At 43.9% G+C, this 23,629-nt stretch overlaps 1 protein-coding gene across 4 annotated transcripts in view; it reads right to left on the reverse strand.

Annotated features, from left to right (window-relative positions):
* ERCC6 (ERCC excision repair 6, chromatin remodeling factor) overlaps nucleotides 1-7,151 on the reverse strand; it is a 74,636-nt gene extending 67,485 nt beyond the window's left edge. For 2 of the 4 annotated variants that reach the window (XR_004346204.1, XR_004346203.1), the window contains exons 1-2: nucleotides 6,809-7,151; nucleotides 1,335-1,770 (exon numbers count right to left, since the gene is read on the reverse strand). Coding sequence is in view for 2 of the 4 variants with exons in the window: in XM_032608317.1 (XP_032464208.1) it covers nucleotides 1,335-1,756 (422 nt within the window). In the remaining 2 variants the exon portion in view is untranslated. The remainder of the gene's footprint in view (nucleotides 1-1,334; nucleotides 1,771-6,808) is intronic. The other 2 variants (XM_032608317.1, XM_032608316.1) reach the window with 2 other exon arrangements.
* Nucleotides 7,152-23,629: the final 16,478 nt, after the last annotated feature.

Consider the following 23,629-nt stretch of genomic DNA (forward strand, 5'->3'; position numbering starts at 1 on the left):
AGGCAACTGTGACAATATTTTTCTTTTGCATGACTAGAAGACTTATTTGCTGTCGTTTTACACTTTGTAGTGCAAAGAAAAAGAATCAGTTTATAATACATTGCTCCTAAAATAGACATCATAGAATTGTAACTCCCAAGTTTCAAAACACAAATTCAATCTCAACACTTGTGTAATTTGCTATTTGTACCCTTTGTGGATTTCAGGAGAAAAGATGTTATCAATGCAAGTTACTGGCAGTCTCAGTACATGTCACCGTCTGTCTAGTGTTAGGTGACTGCAGCACCCTGCTCTGTCACCTCTGCAAGCAGTGGATACATTTCCCAGGTCGAATGTAAAAGGTGTGTTCATTACATGGCATTGAGGTCCTCACACCTGAAGGTCAGACGACAACTACTGGAGAACACCTGCTGCTCAAGAGGCCCAAAGAACACACCAGAAAACTGTTAGCAGAAAACATGCCCTTTAAGTGCCAACAGCTGCCTGTACCACAGCGCCCCCCCCCCCCACCCCCACCCCAGGGTAGCCAAAAGCTCTACGTGCCTCCCTCCCCCTCCCCCAGCCACTCCCACCTGAGACCACACCATCCCTCCACCCAGTCCTCCCCTTCCCCTTCCTGTTTCCCTGACACAGCCGAGAACACTGGCCAAGGAGGGCAGACTGGCAACGGAGAGCGAGCTCAACTCAATCCTCCGCCCCGTCTTCCAACCCAGGTCCAGGGCACCCCCTTCCCCACCAGTGTGCTGTGCGCAACACGGCCCAGGTCTGTTTCTCCTCTAAAGCACAAGTGAAGTCTCTACGGGACTTCAGCTTTCTTTATAGAGTCAAAATTACAACAAAAGAAAGAAAAAGCAGGGAGTTGTTTCTCACTGTTTCTAGAAATGCAAATCTGAAAAGGTACCAAAAGACTGGCCCTAGGTTTAGGCACAGGAAACGGGAAAGAAATTATAGGATGGGGAGGTGGGGTGGGGGGGCGGATATGTTCCTGGTATCTGGAGTAGGACATATCAGAACTTTAGGAACACTTCTCCTGAGAACCATTCTGTGCACAAGCTTGCAAAATCTGGGGCACTTAGAACAGCGCTTCTCTCCAAGACATCATGTGTAAACAAGCTGCTGTGAACTGAACTGAGCCCCTAACTACTGTGTACAGCACTTCTGAGCGAAAGGGCTGGGGTTTAGACACAAGGTCAAGGACCACCCTTACTGACCCCATCCTCCAATTAAAGGTTCTATAAATCTCCTAAATTTCTGGACTACCACAGCTATTGTCTGAATCTCTCCGTCATATGTAAACACAAACTCTATAATCAGAGAGAAGATGGTCCACTCACATGAGGTCGTCCAGCACTGACTGATACTCCTTCTCTGCGTCGGCAAGCTGGGCCACACGGCTGGCCTCATGAATGGCGCTGTCCACCTGCTGAAGCACCCCTTGCTCCAGCACGTCCTGGTCATAGACATCCACACCCAAACCCTGCAGCTCCAGGGCCTGTGCACTGGGCTCCACCGCCTGGATCTGATGTCTGTTGATGTGCAGCAGGGCTGGCCCTCTCCTCGGAAGTTCCGAGGGATACCCCTTGGCGGAAGTGGAGGGTCCATTAGCAGGGGAACAAGAGGGGAGGCTCTCCCCCAGCTCCACGTCGCCATCGTTCTCCTGCTTGATTGTCCCCTCTGCACTCTCACTGATATCCTGACTCTGTGAACAGTCTTGCTCCTGAGTTTGACTTGAGTGGGGGATCCTCTCATTTGGCATCCTCTACAGACTATCTAAAAGGAAAACAATTTTTCAGTCAGCCCTTCAGTTACATAGAATTGATATTTATATAGTTTCGTAAATATCTTATAACGAAAGCAGACCAATTTCTAAAAAACATCAAGAAATAATCCTCCAATTATACATAAATTTAAGTTCCCAAGTATTTTTCTTAAATGGGCACAAGCTATAGATCTTCTTGAGTGCTGATAATTGAGAAAAATTAACCAGAAAAACAAAAAAAAGAAGAAAAAATGCAGTATCACCAACAAACGACACTGGGGTAGCCAGCTAAGAAAGCTGGCAGCCAGCATCCTGAATGATGCCCACAGAGTCTTCTCCAAATCAACTGAAGTCATTTCACTGCTGCTTTCCAAGTCAGCCTCTTCACTGCATTATGGCACAAGTGACCTACATTATAGTGGCAAGATCAACTGTAAAGTATAGATTTAGTGACTTGAGAGAGATTCTCTACAAATCTAACACTAAAAACTTTTAGGTTGAACTCCAAAAAACAGAAACTCTGAACAAGAGGTAATAAATAGCACCACTCAAATCAGAATCTGAGGAAGATTAATTAAAATATTCTCAAAAATAACTCCATTTCAATGCATGATATCATTTCTCACCATCAGGCTGGCAAAAACATGATGACTGATAATATCCAGGAGAGGCAAGAAAAATCCACTTTCACATAATGCCGGTGGGAACATAAGTTTGTAAAATTCTTTTGGAAGGCAATTTAGCAATATCTGTCAAGATTTAAAATTCACATTACTAGGCACTTATTCCAGAGAAATACTCACATATACATAAGGATATTTATTGTAGCATGTTTTAAAATAGTTTTTAAAAGTCATTAAGTATTTTCAATGGTAGTGATATAAAAGCCAAGTAAGACGAAAAAAGTCACATCGTATGAAGACATTTATATTGGAAAACAATGTGTATCCACCACCTGTGTGTATGGAATGCATTCAAAATGATCTGGGGATACAAACTAAACCGGCGACAATTGGGAGGGGGAAGCAGAAGGAACAGGTAGGAATAAAGGGGAACTCTCACATTTTACTCCAAGAAATCAAGAACTCCTTGAAAGAAAACGTGTTCACTATATTGCCTGTATAACTCCATCGAATAAATACTTTTATACACATTAAAAAAAAAGTGACAGCTTTTCTTTTTATTTAACAGTGAACAAACTAAGGTTTCTTTCAGCACTAAAACTTTATTTCAATGAAATGATGACAAATTCCCCAACAAGCCCCACTCATTCCTCATTAAATAAAATGATCCCAGTGGCCAAGCACTAGGATACAAAGATGCCAGGAACTTAAGTGTCATCCTGCCCTAAGCAGCTCGCTCACTAGTGGAGGAGAAGCATGCCAGTAACAACACAGAGGGGCAGGTCTGTAAAAGAGGCACAGGCAAGAGCCCAGGTGGGGGACTTCCCTGGTGGCACAGTGGTTAAGAATCCACCTGTCAATGCAGGGGACATGGGTTCGAGCCCTGGTCCAGGAAGATCCCACATGCTGCGGAGCAACTAAGCCCATGCGCCACAACTACTGAGCCTGCGCTCTAGAGCCCGCGAGCCACAACTAGTGAGCCCGCATGCCACAACTACTGAAGCCTGCGTGCCTAGAGCCCATGCTCCAAAACAAGGGAAGCCACCCAAATGAGAAGTCCGCACGCCGCAACGAAGAGTAGCCCCCGCTCGCCGCAACTAGAGAAAGCCTGCATGCAGCAAGACCCAATGCAGACCAAAAAAATAATTAATTTTTGAAAGTTTTCTTAGGAACTTAATAAATTCTTTAATTCAAATGAAACTCTTTGATCAATGTAGTCTTCAAAATTAACATTACCTACAGTATTTAGAGCAAGTCAGTTTGGAATATACACTGAGATATTTTTCTAACAGTAAAGATATTGAATCTATTTCCCTTTTTTCCTTCTGTTTCCCTGTGACCAAGGGCATATATATTTTTTTCTGTAAATTCATTTTTTTTTTAATTTTTGAATTTTATTTTATTTATTTTTTATACAGCAGGTTCTTATTAGTTATCCATTTTATACATATTAGTGTATATATGTCAATCCCAATCTCCCAATTCATCACACCATCACCACCACCCGCCATTTTCCACCCTTGGTGTCCATACGTTTGTTCTCTACATCTGTGTCTTAATTTCTGCCCTGCAAACCAATTCATCTGTACCATTTTTCTAGGTTCCACATATATGCGTTAATATACGATATCTGTTTTTCTCTTTCTGAGAAAAAAAGAGGCCAGGTGGGCATAGAGGAAAGGACAGTGCACTGGGTCTGGAGTTCAAAAAACACATACAAACTGAGATTTGAACATGTGACCCAGGATCTGATATAGAGGAGGTGTTCATACACGCTGAAAGGAAGTAAGGTTCAGAGAGGAATCTAAAATAACAAGTCTGGTCTGGACAACTGAGTCACTCGTGAATTCAGTCACAAAAATATGAATCAGAAAAGCAGCAGATGGGAAGCAGGGAGAGCTGGCAGTAACGTGTCCAGCTGGCACGCAGGCAGAAATGCAAATCTAGGCTCTAGAGAAAATCTGGACAAGATGTGGATGCACTGGCAGAGTAAACAGCCCCAGGGATCCCAAGGCTGTGACAGGTACCAAAGATCCTTTTAGAGGGTAAGAAAAGGCTAACACTGAAAAGGTTAAAAGAGAACAGCAGAGTAAGAAAGTTCCTCCATTTGGGGCCATTCTGACTATTTTCAGGAGAAAGGATAAGACTGGCACTCTATCATTTTCAACAGAGAGAGCAGGATTCTGGCTCAGAGTCTTCATACTAGCTGGAATTTAACAATTCTGTTTTCATTGTTCTTATTTGTATGTATATAAAGGTTTCCTTTTCAGGTTAAAAAAAGACATTAAATCCATCAAAATATTAAGTAATAACACTGTAGTACAAAGAAAAGGTTAAAATAATAATGTTTGGAGAAAACTTCTAATAACAGAAAAAGAGTAAGAGGGAATGGTTAAAAATGGAAAATAATAGGGCAAGTTCCAAAGGAAACCAGAAAGGGTCCAGTGGATTTGGAAAGTAGGTCGCTAGTTACCTTAGTAAAAGAAACCTTAGTGGAGCAAAGGGGACAAAGCCAGACTGCACTGGGATGAGAAGTGAGTAGAGAAGGAAACAGAGGCCTTATCCCCTTAAGGTTAGGCCATGGCAGGGAGATCACTGGAATAATAAAGGAATCACAGGATGGGGTAAAGATGCTGAGTAATTGACCTTGGGGTCCAAGCTGGGTAGATTTTTAAAAAACAAGCCAGAAGGGACTGGAAGAGGGAGGAAAGGAGGGAGAAAGGGAAGGGAAGGGAAAAGGGAAAAAAGAAATAAGGAAGCAGTCAAGAAGCCACTTGGAGAATGGACCAAAGGGCAAGTCTCCTGGGAATAAGAGATGAAAACAAGGAAGCTCTCCTCAGAACGTAAAGAGCTTCCAAAGTGAAATAAATTATATGACATTCAATAAATATTTATTGAGTGACTTCCCTGGTGGTCCAGTGGTTAAGACTCCACGCTCCCAATGCAGGGGGCCGGGGTTCGATCCCTGGTCAGGGAACTAGATCCTGCATGCCGCAACTAAGAGCCCGCATGCCAGCTCAGCCAAATAAATAAATATATTTTTTAAAAACATTTATTGAAAGTCAATTACACCAGGCAATGTACTCGGTTAACTAGTTTCCGTCCCCATTGAGCTTAGAGGCTCTTGCGGATGACACATATTTTAAGAATTTTATATATACATATTTACGTATAAGTATGTATTTATACATAAATTATACACACACACAAATGTAACCGTGGTTAACTGCCTTAAGAAGAAAGTACAGGATTCTTTATGACAAAATAACAGAGGAGCCTAATTGACATTGCAGAGGTAGGTGTGAGGTCAGGGAGGTCTCTCTGATAAAGTTATATTTGAACCAGCATATGAAGGATGAATAGGAGTTAACAGGCCAAAAGTGAACATTTTGCAAAGAAATAGCATGTCTAATTCCTAAGGCTGGAAAGAGCTGGTGTGGTTGGAAAAATGGAAGAAGGCTGCATTGTGAGAAATCTTTTATTTTATTTTACATGAATAACAGAGTTAAAGGAGCTGATAAAGACTCCATTTATTGTGTAAATTCTACAAAACATCTTCTAACACTCTGCAAGGCTCAATCATCTGAGAAAACAATATCTTCATTGTCTTTCTTTAAGCACTGGGGCTTCTGTGGGATGAGCTGGATTCTGGTTGGGAGGTTTGGTTGAATGCATGCAGAGCTGGGGAGGGGAATGGGCACAAGTGAAGACGGAGGGGCAGGCAAGGGCCCTGAGGAAACACAAAGGGCCTGAGGAAACATGAACTTGGATTTTTCTGCAAGTGTAATGCAGTGACTTCGAAGAGTTTTAAACAGGGTGACAATGGCATGACCCAATTTATGTTTGTAAAAGACCAGTTGGACTACTGTACAGATAATGGATTAGAGGAAACAGTGCAACATGGACATGTTGGGACACGTACGGGTGACAAGTGACAGAAGCTTGGAACAGGGAGACAGCACTGAAGATGGATGCTACGTGGGAAATCTTTCTGTTACGGAACTTATATGCGTACTGCTCAATCCTCCTTCACATACTCCCACTTTACCGTATCAATGCCTAAAGTGCCTGACTTCTACCTACCCCGATTCTCTCTTTCAAATAACAGTGTTTTAATCGAGACCAAACAGGGCCGGGCTGCCCCTGCGCGCGGGGGCCGAACACAAAGCCAAGAAGTTGATGCTTAGACGCCGGCCCGCCTGCCCGCGGCGGAACCAGAAGCTAGGACAACCCCCGGCCCCCCCAGGTGAGCGCCCCGCAGCGTCACTTCCGGCCGCAGGTGGGCTGGCGTATTAGGCTAGCGCCCGGCCCGAGGGCCGCCTCCCGGCACCCCGCGCGGATGGGCTCCTTCCCGGCCGCCTGGACAGCCCGAGCGGGCCCCAGACAGCTCCCGCCCGACGTTCAACTCAGCTGCCAGAACACTCACCGCAAGGCCGCACGACCAGCCGTATAGAAACGTAGAAGCAGCCGCCTTCGCGAACAGCCTTGCAACCGGGACTGGGACCGGGCGCGGCGCGTGCGTCTTCTGCCCGCCGTAAGCACCGCCCCCAACAATGACCCGACGGGCTTGCGCGTGTGGGGCCTATGGCGCATGCGCCGGCTCCAGGGTTTATTTTGAACTGCGGGCGAGACCACATGGTTTGAGCGAAGAATGCAGCCCCGCCTTTCTACCTGTGAACTGGGTACGAAAGTGGCCTAGGCTGCTGACCTGTGGCTTGTGACCAGTGCTTCACTCGTGGTGAAAGATGCCTCTGTAGTAAGGCGGTTATAAGAATTAAAAGATGTTTCCAGAAAAAGAGAGGTACGTATTCTAGTGTGCCGTGCGAATGTAAGTGCTTACAATTAACCATGAACTCCAAAAAGAAAGTGAGCTTGGGGAAGGGAGCTGGCTTGAGCACTGCACATTTCAGTAGCACACACACACACACACACACACACACACCAAGCAGGGGTGGGTGTGTGTGCATAATGGGCCTACGTCAATGTCTTGATTGCATTAGTGAGCCAGTCATTTAATATTTGTCCTCCGATCAAAGAGGTAAGGAGAATTTTGAGCCAGGTGAGAATTTAGCTGGGAACATTTGCAGAAACGAAATGTTCACACACGGGTTCAGAACAAAGGGAGGAAATTGAGCTACACCTGAGGAAGGAGTAGCCCACGATGGGTGGTAGCTGTACCATACAGCAGCTTCTTAGCCCAGGGATTCCTGCTCTGGGAGAGGGTGGATTTTCCAGGGGCCAGAGCCAGAAAGCCCTCTGGGAGTGGCAGTGACTGTGGGAAGGATCTTTGGGGCCTAGGTAGGGAAGTGCCTTAATCATTTTGAAGCCTGAAGTTGGAAGGTAGGAAAAGGGGGTGGGAAGTGTACTTGATAATGCTCAGTAATACCACTTTATCTCTCCTGTTAGCAGTGCCAATCTACGTATGCCTAGAGCCATCCCACATCAAAATATAACTTTTTTATTAGAAAGGAATAAAAAATTCTAGCCATCTCTTGAATAAAATATTGAAAATAGTAATGCATCGGTAAGATATTAGTTTTAATGCTTGAATGTCAGAGCAGTTTCTCCCAGATGTATAATGGTTACCAACCATTCTGAGAATGAGGTCCACTTTTTAATGTGTATTATTTTGGTGAGCCCCTATGTATCATTCAGAATTTGGACAGGAAGCAGATGGTACACTCAGACTAGGTAGTTGAGAAGAATTAATAACAATGTTTACAGAGGTGTGGGCAGGGTTTAGGAAAACAACTCAGGATGGCAAAGTAACCCTGGGGCTAGCAAGAGGCCAGGAGCCTCTGTTCCCATCTGTTATGGGCTAGATTGCATCCCCCCAAATTCATTTGAAATTCTAACCCCCAGTACCTCAGAATGTGTATTTGGAGATCTGGTCTTTAAAGACCCTAAAAGCCTTTAATTAAGTTAAGATGAGGTCATTAGGGTGGGCCCTAATCCAATATAACTGGTGTCCTTATAAGAAGAGGAGATCAGGACACAGACACAGAGGAAAGACCATGTGAAGACACAGGGAGAAGATAGCCATCTACAGGCCAAGAAGAGAGGACTCAGAAGAAAACCCTGCAGACACCTTGGTATCAGACTTCTGGCCTCCAGAACTGTGAGAAAATTAACTTCTGCAGTTTAAGCCACCTAGTCTGTAGTACTTTGTATGGCAGCCCTACCAAACTAATACACCATCCCTGGGCCTGAAGGGGTAATGGGAGGATACAGGTTCAGAAGAGAGTAGCTGAGTGGAGAAGACCACTTGACCAGAATAAAGCACAAACCTGTGATCACTCAGCAGGAGGGGACTAGGGAGATAAATACCCAGACCTCACTATCCTCCATTATTTCATCTGCTGGTGCATCCCATTGGACAAAACCACCGAAGCCAGAGGGCAAGGGAGCCTGTTGATGCCCATCTATATAGATCAGTATCTTAGAGCACAGGGCAGGGTAGAGAGAGATGGGGAGTGGATCTGGAACATCAAACAAGATACACATCATACCCCACACAATTGTAATTATCCTTTTCATATCCCTTTAATTTAGAAAATGCATAATGATTTACAGTTACTATTAATTCAGGGAAGCTTTTCACATGAATTTGTATTTAACTAAAGGATCTGTGTATACTTTCCCCAAGCCAAGTTTCCTCTGACCTCTCTAGACTGAAAGTAGTAATAAGGTCGTGTTAGCAGCAGAATTTGAAGATTCCTGTGCCCACCTGAATATTCAGGACCCTTCTTTTCCCCCACACCCTTACAAATGAAACTAATACATTGTAAAAGAGAGATTCCCTTAGCCCTTCCACCGTGTGAGGACACAATGACAAAATGATGGTCCTGGAAGTGGGCTCTCACCAGACACCGAACCTGCTGGCATCTTAATCTCGAACTTCCCAGCCTCCAGAACAGTGAGAAATTTCTGTTGTTTATAAGCCACCCAGTCTATATTTTGTTAGCAGCCTAAATGGACATCGAATATAATAGTGGGATTTTCAGTAACTTATTTGTAATACTCATTTATAAACTGAGACATCTAGATATCAACCAAGACCTCTCCTTTCCTCCCTACTCACTCAGTCCCCATTGGTTCTGCCTAAATAGCTTACACACCTACCCAACCTCCTCCATCCCCTCTGTTGGAACCAGTCTTCTCACTCCAGTCTTGTTCCCTACCCATGCATGTGCATGCATTTGCCAGAGGGATTTAAGACGCTACTCTGATCCTGTTCTCTGCCTCAGACCCACTCTTGTACGATAAAATCCAAGCTATTTAACATGTTATCCAAGCCATTTTATTATCCTGCCCAATCAGATTTTTCTGCATCATTTCTGTCCTTCTCTCCCGGGATATGCTCAAAATTTAAGGAACTACACACTCTTCTGTTTGTAGTATGCTGCTGTTGGCTCCTACTGGCTAGCAAGCCTATTGTGTGCATCTGTTCTCAATTGTTTCAGACTTCTTGGGCTGCCATAACAAAACATGAATGGCTTAAACAACATACTTATTTTCTCACAGTTCTGGAGGCTGGGAAGTCCAGGATTAAGGTGCCAGCTGATTTAGTCCTGATGAGGACTCTTCCGGGTTTGCAGACAGCCACCTTCTTAGTGGAGAGAGAGTTCTGGTATCTCTTCCTTTTCTTATAAGGGCGTCAGGCCCATCAGATTAGGACCCACCCCACTCTTAAGGCCTCATTTAACCTTAAGTATCAATACATCCCAAAGGCCCTATCTCCAAATACATTCACAGTGAGGGGTTAGGACTTCAACATGAGAGGGTGGTCACGGGAGACACAATTCAGTCCATAGCCCACTCTGCTTTCAGAGACTTCTCATTGGTAGCTTGAAATTGGTCATATAGGAGTATTTACACTGCAGAAATGGATAAACTCTATGAGCCAGGGCTTTTGGCGGGAGGGGAGCAGTTAATCTTTTCCTAGCATACCTCCACTTCTTATTCTCAGGCCCATGTGACTTTGCACATGGGTCTCTCACCTGGAATTCTCTCACCTATTCCAAACTCAGCCTAAACTTTCTTCTTCTGAAGCTTTCCTTGACCCTCTCAGCAGAATTAGGCCCTTGCATCTCCTCTACACCCCGAAACCAGTATTTCAAAAATCCCTATAGCACTTACTGTTTTCGATTTTAATGTGTTCTACTTAACAAGCACTTATATAGCCCTGTCTGTGGGCCAGGTTTTGTCCTAAGTGCTTTACAAATATTAACTCATTTAAATATGACCAGAATTGTCCTCGTACCTTGACGTTCTATTTAGTGTTCAGTGTAAGAAACTCTCCCCCTACCCTTACAAAGCAGAAGGACTATGTCGACTCTCACTTTTAAAAACTTCTGGGTGGCGACAATGCATCAGTTTGATTCTCCATTCCCCATAAACATGAAGGGGAAATGTATATTGGAAGTGCATTGAAAACTGTGCAGATTTGATAAATCAAAAAATAAAGGTAAAAGCATATTGTTTAGAACTATCTTGGCAACCACTGGAAAAATTAATGTTAAATATATGCTGAATAAATGAGCAAATAATTTTAAGAGCAATGGCCATATAAAACCATATGATTCCATTGAAAAATGTAGCTATATGTATATATGTGTGCATGTACACGGGTATGTACAGTGGGGGAGTATAAAATAGGAATGAGGAACGGTCTCCTTACTTTTTGGGCATGCCTCTGTAACAGCGTTCTGTGCCTCTGTCTCTCTTAATCTCATTGTTTCATATATTCTGTCCAACATTGTTGTTGCCCTGATTTTTCACAAATCCCTCCCTGATTAATTTTGGGCGTTGCTTGCTTTTTCCCTAATCTTTTAGGGGCATTTTGGTAACCTTCAGCAAACTCCTTGCTCTCCAAAGCTGGTATAGAAAGAAGAGAGCAAATATGTATAAGCAAATCTCCTACTCAAACTTTAGAAGGTACCAGTTAATCTCAGTGTGCCCTGATTTTAGCAGGTCCCACTATTTCAGTGTAATTTTATTGTTAGTAACAAGCATTATAACTGATCTCTGCAGCTATACATTAAGGAGACTTCTAAGGGACTTGTGATGATTCTGAACACATGAGAAGAAAAGGTATCAGCGGTCTATTCATATCAACGGAAACTGATTGAGAGTATGAATATAAAGAAGAATTTAGCAATTGTAAGGATAACCTGAGGATATGGACGTGTTTACAGGATATCTAACTGCAGCTTAAATTCGTAGAAAGAAAGTAGATTGACATGATCTTAGTGTGCTGTACGCTGTGGGGCAATCACTTGTTTGTTCATTGTCAGTGCAGCTCCCTTTGAGCAGCCAACTCTCAGAGAATGCTATTACACCAATGGCCACTAGAGGAAGCAGAGCATCAACCATTGGGTTTGAATAATTTCAACAGATGCCTTTGATTGAGTGGCTACTGTTGTAACCAAAAGTGGAGGTGCGGCTGCCCCCTGCTCAAAAGCTAGTAAACAGCCAAGGTTGGTGGAAAGGAAAGTTTGCTTTATTTTGGATGCCGGCAGCCTGGGGCGCGGGGGTGGGGCACGCCAAGGGCGGACTCCTGGCCACAGGCCGACTCCCCCTCTCCAATGACAATCAGTGGCCAAGAGCTTTTATAGACAAAGGGGGCTACATGCAGAAACAGCAGAGTCAGCTCTGACAGTCACCTTGAAATTGGTCATGCGGTGGTCTGATCAGCATCATTTTGATTGTTTTAATTTCAGTTAATCTTCAGTTCCAGGGTCGGTTTGTTCCCATTTCTTTGAGGCCAGTTCTCAGAATTGTGGCAGCTTATGCCATGGCTAAGCTGGTCTGGTCCTCGTGTAGTTAACTTCTTCCACCTGGTGGGGTTTCAGCATCTACAAGACAGCTCACAGGATACGGCTCAGAATATTATCTGTAGCCCTTGAGAAGGAACTGACGGTCCTTGACTTTGCTTACTGACTAAACTAATACTGTCTTGTCCCGGTTGACTGCTTTTCCTTGCTTCTGCATTTTCTCACTTCTCTGATTAAGCGTAGTCTTTGGCTAGAGTTTTTCCGCAGGCAAAAGGCAGGCACAGGACACGGGAAGGGAAAGACCACAGGGTCCTGCTCCGTTTCACTAGGAGCCAGGTGCTCCACTGAATGTGGGGGACACAGAGGGGAACAAGGTAGAGTCCCTGCTCTCATGGGACTTATGTCAGAGGGAGAGAAGCCACAAATGCTTTAAACAAAAATATGAACAGATGCTATTAAGGAAAATAAAATAGGGTAACATCTTGGAAACTGACTGGGGCACCCTTCTAGTGAGTGTGAAGTAGTATCTGAATAGGAGACAGTTCAGCTGCAATCTGAATGATAGGAAGGAGATTACCATGTGGGGATTAGGCAGGAGAGGATTCCTGACGAGAAATAGTAGTGCAGAGAGGACAAGTGTATGGTCAGGCTACTCAAGACGGCTCTTCTCTTGGTCCCTCTACATCCCCTGCTTGACCAGTGCCTGCTTGTATACCCTACTCACTGACTGACCTTCCTACATACTTGCCCCAGGCCCAAGCTGGTGATAGTTCTTATCAAAGGGGCAGTGAGGGGCATGCTAGTTTCCCCGGTAACCAATGAGCCAACCTGATGTCAATTCCCCCTGTAACTGCCCATCTCCCCTTCATGGAGCAAAAACTGCCGCCACGTCCTACACAGTGGGATGTTGCTCCAGGACCTTGCTTCAGACCTGTACGCTCCCCCCATCCATTAAACCATTGATGTCCCTGTTGCTGATTCTGGGCTCTTTCTTTTGTCTTGAAGCTGGGCAAGTACAAGCCTTGTAGGTCTGCAGGGTGCAGCCCAACAGCAAGGCAATGCAAACTTGGCAAATTTAAACACTAGAAATTGGGCCACTGTGGCTAAAGCCAAGGTAGGCAGGGGCCAGTTACCTGGAGCTCTGTAAACTAGGTATGGAATTTAGATTTTATTCCAAGTGCAAATCGAATCCATCAGATGGTTTAAAGTAAGGAAGTTACACGATAAATTTATATTTTAAAAATATTTTTGCATAAGGATAGTCATAGATGAACGAAATAAAATTGAGAGTCCAGAAATAAACCCCCATATCTATGGTCAATTGATTTTCTTTTTTATTTTTTTAATATTTATTTATTATTTTTGGCTGCATTGGGTCTTAGTTGCGGCACACGGGATCTTTCATTGCGACATGCAGACTGTCCAGTTGTGGCACGTGGGCTCAGTAGTTGTGGCTCAGTAGTTGTGGCACGCGGGCTTAGTTGCCCCGCGGCATGTGGGATCTTAGTTCCCTGACCAAGGTCGAACCTGCATCCCCTGCATTGGAAGGCGGATTCTTAACCACTGGACCACCAGGGAATCCCAGTGGTCAATTGATTTTCAACACTAGTGCCAAGATCATTCAATGGGAAAAAAATAGTCTCTTCAACAAGTGGTGCTGGGAAACTGGATATTCACATGTAAAAGAATAAAGTTGGAATCTACTTCTTACCACATACAAAAATCAACTCAAAATGAATCATAAACCTAAATGTAAGTGCTAAAACTAAAGCTCTTAGAAGAATACTTAGAGGTAAATCTTCATAACCTTGGATTTGGCAATGGATTCTTAGATATGACACAAAAAGCACAGCAATAAAAGAAAAAATAGATCAATTGTACTTTATCAAAATTAGAAACTTTTGTGCATCAAAGGACACTCTCTAGAAAGGGAAAAGACAACGCACAGAATGGGAGGAAAGATTTGCGAGTCATGTATCTGATAAGTGTCTAGTATCCAGAAAGGATAAAGAACTCTTCTGACTCAACAACAAAAAGAAGAAAAAACCAATTAAAATAAGCAAAATACTTGAATAAACATTTCTCAAAGAAATATTGGCGGCTTCCCTGGTGGCACAGTAGTTGAGAGTCCGCCTGCCGATGCAGGGGACACGGGTTCGTGCCCTGGTCCTGGAAGATCCCACATGCCGCAGAGCGGCTGGGCCCGTGAGCCATGGCCGCTGAGCCTGCGTGTCTGGAGCCTGTGCTCCACAACGGGAGAGGCCACAGCAGTGAGAGGCCTGCGTACCACAAAAAAAAAAAAAAAAAAAAAAAAAAAAAAAAATATTGGCTAAACTTATCAGATGTGACCTTGGTAATATTGTCTGGTAAGAGACCCAGTTTTCTTTCCTCCCCATGTTAAGGAACAGAAGAAGGACCTAATACAGCAATGTTGATAGTAGTGGTTTTAGAGGGGGGAAAATCATATACACACATTGCAAGATTAACCTCCCAGTTCAGCCTGTTAACATCCTCATTCATTTTTCTCTCCCTCATATTTGGAGCTAGCAATGCGTCTGACCCTTGGAAAGCGGAAGAATAAATATCTGAGTCTTTGTTCATGTCCTTCTTCTCTCTAGGTTGTCAATACGGTGATACTGTATGAGTCCCCCATTATTTAACTCAAATTCCAGTCCTTTCATAAAGCTTTCCCACCACCACCACCCTCAGGCTGCAGGAAGTCCTCTTTGCTCTCTGAGTCCAGCACAGCAGTCCCCAGACTGCTTTGCAATTGGCTGGGTCAGCATCCATTTCCCCCACTGATGGGGAACTGGGACCTCTGTTGCCCCACTACCTTAACCTCTCCCTCCACAGACTCAGAATACCACCCCTAGCCCTGTCCCCTCTCCCAGAGCTACAAGGACTGTCAAGCACTTAAGATAAAGAGGTCCAGCCGCTGCCTCTCAAAGCATCAGCCCCTTGGGGACCGCAGATCTCAGAGCCATCAGCAGTTCCAAGGTTGTGCCAAGTGGTGAAGCTTTAAAAACTTATCTCCTCCAGCCTGGCATGAGCATCTACCCACAACCCACCTCATTTCTGCTAGGGCTGTGCTTAGAGACTCACAGATTCCTCAAGATGCTTTTTAAGACTTCCTGCTCTTTGCTGGCAAATTGTTCATCAGTTTGTGGCAGCATAAATAAAATTAGAGGGTTTAATTAAAATTAATGAACGAGTGAGTGGAGACCAGCCTGGCCGCTTTGCTCTCTGAGCCTCAGAGCAGTAAATAATGAAAATGTCACACAGCAAGTGATGTGTTTTAGCAGAAGTGAAGGGCCAGCCGAAACAAGGCCACAGAGAGCTCCTCCACTGGGGTGCAATTTGGAAGTAGGTGGAATCCCCATTTTGGTGTATCTTATTAACTAATTCCACAGGAACTGTTCCAGTTTTCTGGCCCTTCCAAAAAGAAAAAAAGAGTAGCACACAGGAAGTCCATTCTCTGTGTAGCCTTGGCGTGCTTTAACGTCCTGGTCCCCATGGAAGGGAGCAGTGGACACAATGATAGGGCCATACTGTAGGCAGTTAGTGGGCAGGAGTCTGGAATTCTGACTTTCTCAATGTGGAGGATACAAAAGGGAGAGTGTTCTGTATCCCACTCGCCTTTCAAATGCTTTCCCAGAAGTTCATGTAGGTAAAAACCTGTCCATGACTGTTTGGGCTTAGGCCTGAGTGCCATTTAATCATAAAATCCTTTTTGCACAGTTTTAGTAAGGCATTTTCCAGATATGCAACGACCATGCAAGTGAGAGAAGCATTTTAAAGGTCACATCCCCAATGCAACCCTCCTCCCAGTGTCCACCTCTCTGATATAAAACCTGCATCAGCCTGCACTGTAGCTGGTCACTTTCAAGGTGATTCTACACACAGATACAGGCATCTCGTGATTCATTTTGTCCCTGAGTGGAGGCCTGCCCAAGCATTTGCATGTTGAAATGAATATTACTTTATTATGAATTGCTTCCCTTTTCGTCAGCTAGGGCATTATACTGATTTCAAAAAACTGTGTGCATGTGTGCAGGGAGTGTTAAGAAATATTTATTACAGAAATGGGTGCCTCAGACGTGATTCTGTTTGTGTTTATGAAATGGGTGGGAGGCTGGCTCGTGAGATCCTGGAATGGTCTGCTGGGGAGTTTCCTTCTGCCTTCCTGGGTCTAGCACCCTCTTCTTAGCTTGGAACAGTGCTTCTCCAAGTGTGGTCCGAGGCACACCTACATCAGCATCAGGCGCTTATTAAACAGAGATTCCCAGGCCCCCTTCAGACCACAGAATTGGAATCCCCAGGAGTAGGCTGGGAACAGGACTGTCTCCCCAGCTCCATGGGACCTGACACATGGTGAGAAGAGACCTCCAGGACTTCCGGACCAGGGGAGGCACTTCTGACTCCTCCCCCTCAGGGGACCTCCTCTCCTCCTCCGTCCTCATCCACATGCACCCACCCCACCCCCAGATTTAGCCAACATTTCCTTTCCTTACATTTACCTCCACCTCCTGTTATCTCCCTCTGTCAGCTTGGCCTATTTTGCACACCAGAGTAACTATTGTGGAGTCCAGTGGGAATATTTTTCCATAAAGTTACACTTTCCTATTTCCCACTCAAAAAATGTATCTCAGGGCTTCCCTGGTGGCGCAGTGGTTGAGAGTCTGCCTGCCGATGCAGGGGACACGGGTTCGTGCCCCGGTCCGGGAAGATCCCACATGCCGCGGAGCGGCTAGGCCCGTGAGCCATGGCCACTGAGCCTGCGCGTCCGGAGCCTGTGCTCCGCAACGGGAGAGGCCACAACAGTGAGAGCCCTGCGTACCGCAAAAAAAAAAAAAATGTATCTCAGGCACCTCTATGTTTATAGCAGCACTATGCACAGTAGCCAAGACATGGAAACAACCTAAATGTCCATCGACAAATGCATGGATAAAGAAGATGTACATCTATACAATGGAATACTACTCAGCCATAAAGAAGAATGAAATCATGCCCTTTTCAGCAACATGGATGGACCTAGAGATTATCACCTAAGCAAAGTAAGTCAGAAAGAGAATGACAGATATCATATGATATCACTTATATGTGGAATCTAAAATATGACACAAATGAGCTTATCTACAAAACAAACAAACTCACAGACATAGAGAACAGACTTGCGGCTGCCAAGGGGAAGGGGTGGTGGGGAAGGGATGGATTGAGAGTTTGGGGTTAGCATATGCAAACTATTATATATAGAATGGATAAACAACAAGGTCCTACTGTGTAGCACAGGGAAATATATTCAATATCCTGTGATAAACCATAATGGAAAAGAATATGAAAAAGAATGTGTATATATATGTATAACTGAGTCACTTTGCTGTACAGCAGAAATTAAACACAACACTGTAAATCAATTATACTTCAATAAAATAAATTTTTTAAAAAAAGAAATGTGGTACTTTATTTGTAGTTGGCTGTTCTAGCTTGAGTCAATACGGAAGTGATACATGTAGGGACTGAGGAACAAACGTACAAAAATCAACAAAGGTCCCGGGAAAAATCCTAATTTAACAAAACAATATTCAAGAAAAGTATGCAAAACCCTCTCAAACAATTAATGGCTTGGGATCACAGCTTTAATTTAAAAATTTTAAAATACATATTGGGGATGAGGGTTGGGAATCGTAGCCAGTGAGGTGTGTGTTGTTTTCTGACTGGTAACAGTTGAGGCCTTTGGTCCAGGAGAGAAAATGTCAGGCTCAGCAAGATTCCAAAGTGGAAGCAATTTGAAAAAGGTTTAGAGGAGATCAATTCCCTGCCCAAAAGGTCTACACAAACCCAAACCAGAGCTTTTTACACAAATGATTAGAAATGAAAGAAAAATTTCATCAAAGCAAATGTGTGTGTGTGTGCGACATACTGGCCCCCTGGTGTCATTTGAAGGAAATTAATGTGGAGGGCCAAAGAGATAGAGTCTGCATTATGCAATGCTCCGGAGACCTGCCTGCGATTTTGTTCCTAGTGTAGCAGAAATAAATGCTCCCAGCAAGCCTTCAGGGAGAAATAAGACATGTGCATAAGTAAGATTAATCAGTAAAGGTAGCGTCGACCTAATGAGTCATCTTTGACAGCATAAAACTTGAAAACCACAAGGTTGTGTCCTGTCAGATCTGTGCATTCTCACAAGAAGTGAAACGGGGCTGCCCAAGTGCGCAGTGTGAGAGGCTCTTCAGCGCGTTGGGCCTAGCAGAGAGAAGGTGATAGAAAAATGGCTGCAGTGGGGTTTATTGACCTGCCATGGGACTGGTTCTGTAGAGACTTGGGGTGGGATGCTGGGGTGGAGAAAAATGAAGGTTTGGGGGCTCGTGCACCTTCTTCCCTCAGGAACCCCCATCCTTCTTGTCAAATGAAGCTCCCAGGGAGGCTGTGTTTCCATCCAAACAAACAATCCACCAGGATCTCCTGAGGTACAGCAAAAGCTTCTGAGAGATTGGGAAATGGCCAGGTCAGGACGTCCATGGGGCAGAACCTCCAGAAGATTCCAGGCCTGGTGAAGAGAGCTTGGAGTGGGCTTGTGTCCACCCGTGCTGCCAATTCTCTGCCCCCATTTGTCACCAGCTCCTGCAGGCCAGCCCTCACCTAGAATTAGCCCCTCTCTCTGCTATGCATCAACACCTGCTCACACACAGCCTTTACTTTCTTTGCACCTGAAAACCTCTTCACATCCCTCTCTTCCCAGCCCTGATTATCGTCAGACTCAATCAAGAACAGGCTGAGGACCTGCTGTCCTCATAAGTCACAGTCCCTTTTAGAAAGTGGGGACATCAGTGTCTCAGATGTCCCCACCTTTGTTACCCTTAGCTGTCAAAATGCCAAACCTCTTCCTCAGGGAATCATGGTCACCTGGCAAGCCAGACCCTGCCACTCCCCAGATACGCCCCAGCTTTGAGAGATTTCTTTAAACACCCGAAAAGTTGTACCCCACCTTCCTTCTGTTGACTGATTCCGTTTAGATGGTGGACAGCATGCCCCAAAGGGCCCTAGAGAGTTCCTATCTGCTTAGAGCCTCCTGAACGAATAGCCAGGCCCTCCACATGCCCACAGCCAGGTTCTGTGGGAGCAGCATCCTCCCTGCAGAGACAGCAGCACGGCACACTGGTGCTGGCACCCGACCCACCCTAGCCCATTGCATGCACCACCAGCCCTGCTACCTGGCTTATTCCACAAGGCTCAGCTGCAGCATCCGGCATCCTGGGCACACAACCCCCCTCCTCCCCTGAGCAGCTGATCCTGGAAGTCCTCAGCAAGGGCATCAGACCTGGCCGTCTTTCCTGAGCCATGGGCATGCCCTCTGTCTATGCATGCAACTAGAGGAAAGGTTTCTGGGACTCTTGCTCATGATAGCCATTGAGTGCACAAGAGGACACAAGCTTTGGAGCAATGTGGCAACCTGCCTGGCCTGGTGTCCTGGCTCAGTCACTGATGTGCATCCTGGCAAGTGAGTTAATATCTTGGAGCCTTGGTTTCCTCATCTATCACTCACTCAATGATTATTTACTGTGCCTGCTATGTGCCTGCACTGTTCTAGGCACTGAGGATACAGCAGCAAATAGCAAAGATATAATCTCTGCTGTCCTGGAGCTGACACTTTAGTGGAAAAAGAAAGACAAACAATCAATGAGTAACCAAATAAATAAATGCAGTAACATCAGCCAGTGGTAAATGCCATGCAGGAAATCCATATGACAGAGGGACTGTGGCTGGACAGATGGGAAGGGACTTGGATAGTGTGGTCAGGGAGGGCCACTCTGAGGAGACGATCTTTGAGATGAGGCCTGATGACCCAGTGGAAGCCAGCTGTGGGAAGTTCTAGAGCAAGGTGAAAGGAGAGAAGAAAGGTGGCTGAGGTCAGAGTGAATTCCACATATTCAAGGAGCAGAAGGGCAGTGAATGGAGGGAGTGAAGGGGAGCAGGGGTGACGTGGGTCCAAGACATGGCTGGATCATGGAGGGTCTTGGGAGCTACAGGGTCCTCTCTGTTTGATTTTTATTCTAATTGTAACAAGAAAACCACTGGATGATTTTCCACAAGAGAAGGATTCAAAATTTCAGTTTTCAGAGCTTTACTGTCTGCCTACATGTGACGAGTAGATGGTGGTAGTGGGGTGGGGGTGGGTGGAATAGAAGCGGGTGACTATTATTGTCCAAGAAAGATTAGGATGGAAATAGTGGAGTAGAGCTGGGACAGATTTGGAATATGCCTTGGAAAAAACCCGATAGGTCTCGCCAATGGATTTGATATGAGGGTTGAGGAAATTCAGGATGAGTCTAAGAATTTTTGCTGGAGCCACTAGTTGGCTGGTGGTGCCACTTGCTGAGATGGGGACATCTGGGAGAGAAGCAGATACAGGTGGGGAGGAAGCAGGAGGAATGTTTTGGCTGGGGTACGTTTGAGAGACCTCTTAGACATGTGAGTAGAAATTCCAAGTATGCAGTTGGTTATATGAGCCTCGAGTTGAAGAGAGAGGTCCGGAGTAGTACCTGGATGGAATGTGAAGTCGTGAGATCAGATGAGAGCACCTCAAGGCAATGTGTAAGTGGGAAAGATGGACCAGGCTCTGGATACCCCAACCTTTAGAAGTCAAGCATGAGAAACCAGTGAAGGAGACTGAGAAAATGAGGTGGGAGCAAAATTGGGAAAGAGAGAACATCATGAAAGCCAAGAAAGGAGACTACTTCAAGAAGCAGGGAGTAGTCTGCTGTGGTTTTTTTTCAATTTTATTGAAGTATAGTTGATGTAAAATATTGTATATTACAGGTGTATGACATAGTGATTCACAATTTTTAAAGGTTATATACATCATTTATAGTTATTATAAAATATTGGCTATACTCCCCGTGTTGTACAATATATCCTTGTAGCTTATTTTCTACCTAATAATTTGTACTTCTTAATCCCTTACCCCTTACCCCTATCTTGCCCCTCCCCCTTCCCTCTCCCCACTGGTAACCACTAGTTTGTTCTCTATATCTGTGAGTCTGCTTCTTTTTTGTTATATTACTAGTTTGTTCTATGTTTTAGATTCTACATATAAGTGACATCATACAGTATTTGTCTTTCTCTGTCTGACTTATTTCATTTAGCACAATGCCCTCCAAGTCCATCCATGTTGCTGCAAGTGGCAAAATTTCAATTTTTTTAATGGCTGAGCAGTATTCCACTGTATATATATACAACAGCTTCTTTACCTGTTGATAGACACTTAAGTTGCTTCCATATCTTGGCAGTTGTAATAATGCTGCTTTGAACATTGCGGGTGCATGTGTCTTTTCAAATTAGCGATTTTGGTTTCTTTATGTACACCCAGGGGTGGAATTGCTGGGTTATACGGTAATTCTATTTTTAGTTTTTTGAGAAACCTCTATGCTGTCTGTTTTCCACAGTGGCTGCACCAACCATGTACAAGGGTTCCATTTTCTCCCATCCTTACCAACATTTGTTATTTATGTTCTTTTTGATGATAGCTGATCCTGGCAGCTCAGTTGGACCATGTTCTGCCTTTAGTCATCCAATTATTCACGAGCCTATATACAATATGCCATGCATCCACCCACCTGCCCATCCAGTAAGCATTCATTGATCACTTGCTCTATTGCAGGTTCTGTGCTTGATGCTAAGAAGTCAGAAATGATGAGAAATTCAGAAGAAAACAAAACCAGATTTTGAGAGGGAATAATAAGGACCATAAATACCCTCCCACATGGAACAATCAAAAATGCAGTCAAAATATATGAAATAATGAATTTCAACACATTGGATACCAGGCAAGGAAATACAGGGATTCCTGAGAAATAGAAAAAAAAAAAAAAAAGGGATGAGCCCTACAATTGCTCAGAGAACCCAGAAGACTCTCTGATTTGAGAACATGGAGCTGAGAGTCTGGGGCAACCAGACAGCTAGAGTTCTAAGGACAGAGTACCAGAGAGGGGAGAGAACTACAGAGACTTACAGCGAGTCCCTCTTGAGTATTTAGCAGAGTACTGACCAGCATGTTTGTGTAAGGAGATTACCCAGGTCTGGGAAAGGAGCCATCCAAGACCATTAGGGGGAACAATGCCCAGTGCTCACACAGTGATTGGAATAGTGCCTGCTCCTACCAGGCAGACTGGAATACCTCATAATTAACAATAGAAATACTCAGGAAAATCTTGCCTCAATAATGCAAAATTATTAATCCGAGACTGGGCACTGCTCCAAACTCACCAAACAAATCATAAATAAAAACTTAAAGGATCGACCTGTCTCCTAGTAAATTAACTTCATCCCAGAACAAAACTCAAGAAGATTTATAATAATAAAAAATATTCAGCATCTAACAAGGTAAACTCATAATGTCTGACATCCAATCAACGTTTACCAGGCATTCAAAGAGGCAGGAAAACATGATCCACAATGAGGATAAGACAGTTATTTTTAAAAAGACCCAAGTTAAATTCCTGAGGTGAAAACTACCACGTATGAAATGAAATCTACCCTGGATGGGATTAATGGAGGAACAGACATTGCGTAAAAGATGAATGAATTTGTAAACATTGTAATAAAAATTATACAAAGTGAAACACAGAGAGAAAAATAAATTTTAAAAAGAAAAGAGCATCAGTGAGGTGCAGAACAACTTTAAACAGCCTAATACATGTGTGATTGGAGTCCCTGAAGGAGCAGGAGAGAATATTTGAGAAATAATGGCTAAAATTTTTCCAAACTTGATGAAAGCTATGAACCCACAGATCTATGAAACTTAGTAAAGCCAAAGCACAAGAAACATGAAGAAAAGTACACCAAAGCATATCATAATCAAATTGCTCAAAACCAGTGACAAAGAGAAAATCTAAAAAGCAGCCAGAGGAAAAGGGCATGTTATATACAGAGAAACAAAGATAAGGATGACTGTAGATTTCTCTTTGGAAACAGTGCAACAAGGAACACAGTGGAGCCACATCTTTAAAGTACAGACAGAAAAAAAATCTGTCTAGATTTCTATACCCAGCAAAAACATCTTTCAAAAACAAAGGTGAAATAAGTACTTTTTCTGATATATGAAAGCTGAAACAATTTATCATGAGCAGACCAGCAATACAAGAAATGTTAAAGGAAATCCTTCATAGAGAAGTAAAATAATACCATATAGAAATCTGGATCTATACAAAGAAACAAAGAACACCAGAAATGGTAACTCTATGGGTAAATGTGTAAGATTTTTTATTATTTAAGTTAATTTAAAAGATAACAGTTTAACAAAAATGATGATAACATGTCATAATATTTATAACATATGTAAAGATAAAATGTTTGGCAACAATAGCATAAAGGCTAGGACAGAAAGTATACTATTATAAGGCTCTTATACCATATGTCAATGTTTCTCAACCACTATTAACATTTTGGACTGGATAATTTTTCATTGTGAGGGA

This window comes from Phocoena sinus, chromosome 16 (genome assembly GCF_008692025.1).
Source record: "Phocoena sinus isolate mPhoSin1 chromosome 16, mPhoSin1.pri, whole genome shotgun sequence".
Taxonomy (NCBI): Eukaryota; Metazoa; Chordata; class Mammalia; order Artiodactyla; family Phocoenidae; genus Phocoena; species Phocoena sinus.